This window comes from Protobothrops mucrosquamatus, unplaced genomic scaffold (assembly GCF_001527695.2).
Source record: "Protobothrops mucrosquamatus isolate PMUCROS unplaced genomic scaffold, P.Mucros_1.0 scaffold1080, whole genome shotgun sequence".
In the NCBI taxonomy this organism is placed as follows: domain Eukaryota; kingdom Metazoa; phylum Chordata; class Lepidosauria; order Squamata; family Viperidae; genus Protobothrops; species Protobothrops mucrosquamatus.
In genome coordinates this window covers 244,634-247,478 of record NW_015387308.1, presented here as the reverse complement: position 1 = coordinate 247,478, position 2,845 = coordinate 244,634, and the positions used below count along the sequence as shown (strand labels likewise).

Genomic DNA, 2,845 nt, shown 5'->3' with positions numbered 1-2,845 from the left:
GCGGGCGGGGGGGCGAGGATAAGCGAAAGGCGAGAGCGTGCGTAGCGCGGTCTCTCCAAGCGGCGTAGTCGGGCGCTTGGGCGCGCGTTTAGCACCGCGTCTCGCCTTTGAGATCCCTCCACTTGAGCTCAGGCGCCTCCTTGTCCTGAGGCGGACGCGGAGTCCCGGTCAGAGCCTCACTCGAGCGGAGACGCTCTGGGGCGCAGCTACTCCTCGCTGCTCCGGCTAAAGCGGGCACCATGGACCATGGCCCCAAAGAAGGGGACGCTGCCGGGCCGACCGCTGGCGATGCCGCGCGAGGAAATGCCGCCGCCACCACCACTGCCGCCTCCTCCTCCTCCGGCGGCGTGGTAGTGCAAGTGCGCGAGAAGAAGGGACCCTTGCGCGCCGCCATCCCCTACATGCCGTTCCCTGTAGCCGTCCTCTGTTTGTTCCTCAACACCTTCGTACCTGGACTAGGTAAGCCGCCCCTGCCCTTCACACTTGCGTGCCCGCTAGGCGGCGCTCGCGTGACTCCACCTGCAAGGAAAAAAAAACAAAACAAAACTAGGCGGGAACCGGGACGTACCCAAAGCCAGCGGAATTCCTCTGTTAAGCGAGACGCGGCTAACTGCCCAGGTGCGAAGGTGTAACCTGGCGAGGCTGCTGGGCGTTTTGAACTAGTGGGGAGCTGCCACTTTAAGGCAGACGCCTTGGCTGTCGCTCTCGGGCGGCTACTTTATATTTCGCCGTTACTTGGGAGGTGGGAAAGCGGGTCTATTCTGTTATAAGCGTTCAGTTGCAAACAAGTCAAGCTGCCTATGGGGCTAGTGCGAGCAAGTCGCGTGGAGAAGAGAAAAGTCCTTACAACACGTTTGGCGATTGTAATTCTTCTCTATAGTAGTTTCACTGAAGGGAGTAGAGTGGCGAGCCTGCACTCCCTGACGTTGGATTTCTTATAGGGGAAAGCAGGGGTTTCTGTGGGACCAGGACGAGTGTTCATATAGTATACAATCCAGCACTGCCTTTTTCTTTGGCAGTTAGCCAAATATAGAAGCAGAGCCTAAAAGCATTTTTTAATTGATGTTGGTAGAGCTGTATCCCCCATTTGATGATCCAAAGTTCTGGAGCTGAGAACTATATTCATTTTTTATCCTCTGTGAATTTCTTTCAACTACTGTTAAAAATAGCACTAATTTAAGCTAGTAACTGTTGCTAAGTACTGGGGTTTTGAATTTTGTAAACCAATTTCGGTGTTGTTTATCCTGAATTCATTGTGATGTTTTAGAACGGAGCCAGGAGAAGTCTGTTCACGGAGTAATTAATTCAGAATCCCACATAAAAGCTTTGCACTTCTCAAGTTCTGACATTCTTGTTAGGACAGGAACTAAATGTGGGGAAGGAAGCGTAAGCATCTTTTGCTTTAATTGTATGAACATATGTAGAAGCATAATATACGCATTCCTTTTTAAAGTTGTTGAGGTTTATCTACTGCAGCCACCACAAAAAAACATTTTTGGTTTACATTATTGGCTTTTCCCGCAATTCTCTACAAAATTTCCATTTGGTGGAAATACGAAACTCTTTCACATGATGAATCGGGTCCATCTCAAGTGGAAAAGGAGAGGTGAAAATGCTCTTGCATGGCCATTAGAATGGGAATATTTAGAGAAAAAAAGTCAACTTCCAGAATCAGAAGTCAGTTTTATTAGAAATAAGATTACTGAAAAAAGCTTCATGTCATTTCATAGCTGAATTATACCTCTTCTGATAGGAAGATTCAGAGAAGCAAAAATCCCATCTGTTGTATTTCTCCTTGTTGTATCTGATATGGCAACCTGTCAAAAAGATGAGTTATTTTCTTCTTCTAGCTATATTGACTACTCATGAGAGGAATTTCTCTTTGTATTGCCTTTGAGAAATGTTAAATTTTGCAATTATTTAAACTTGTAATGTTAATGTAGCCAGGATAGAACTAGAGGCTATTTGCAAAAAAACCAGAAGAGGAATTGTGATAATATATTTTTTAATATGAAGAAATACTATGGAAAATGCTAGCAATTGTGTGTGGTTGGCAAAATTCCTTTTGAGTACAAAATAACTGGGTAATGTGTCTTTGAGCAGCACTGAGTGAGATAAGACTTTACATATGCTGACATTGTTAAAATAGCATGCTGTTTAATCCTCCTGTAAATATATTAAAAGCCAAAGGATATTGCCATGGAATGGCTCTAAATGTTCTTTTGCATGGTGCAATATTACACCAGCACATTGCTGATAATAATTCAAGCAAATAGTTGTTATATTTTAATTAAGTCTTAACTTTATGAAATGCCAATCAGCATAAATAAGTTTCCTAAATTTTGCGCCCCTTCTTGATAAGGGGCTGGTGCAATTTAAGACCACCCTCATATATCTCCATGATGTATGGCATATATTCCAAAGGAAATACTGTGAAGAATATTTTGTAGTGTTTCCTCTGGAGTTGCATTATAGACTGTTTTCCATAAATGAGATCTATCTTTTCTTAACTGCTGGGACTTCAACTTTCCTCTTGTATTATAATTGGATCATAGAAAACCAGACTGTGCCCCAGCTAACAAATCTACCAGTTAAAGCTCTGCATTTGAGAAGGGGAGCCAAGTGATGTAGGAAGGCCATGTGGCAGAGAGGCTATTTCCCAAATGATATCTGCAGAAAACCTAAGTGACCGAGCTGTGATGGGGGTTGTGGAGGAGGATGTGAGATCCAGTAGGATGGGAAGCAGGCCCAAAGCCTGCAGGGATCTGAAAGGGAGGGATGTGGGAGGAAGATAATAATAATAATAATAATAATAATAATAATAATAATAATAATAATAATAATA

The 2,845-nt window shown here is 43.8% G+C and overlaps 1 protein-coding gene across 1 annotated transcript in view; it reads left to right on the top strand.

Annotated features, from left to right (window-relative positions):
• The first annotated feature begins 239 nt into the window (after window positions 1-239).
• STUM (stum, mechanosensory transduction mediator homolog) overlaps window positions 240-2,845 on the top strand; it is a 28,961-nt gene continuing 26,355 nt past the window's right edge. The window contains exon 1 of the mRNA XM_015820186.1: window positions 240-459. Coding sequence (XP_015675672.1) covers window positions 240-459 — 220 coding nt within the window. The remainder of the gene's footprint in view (window positions 460-2,845) is intronic.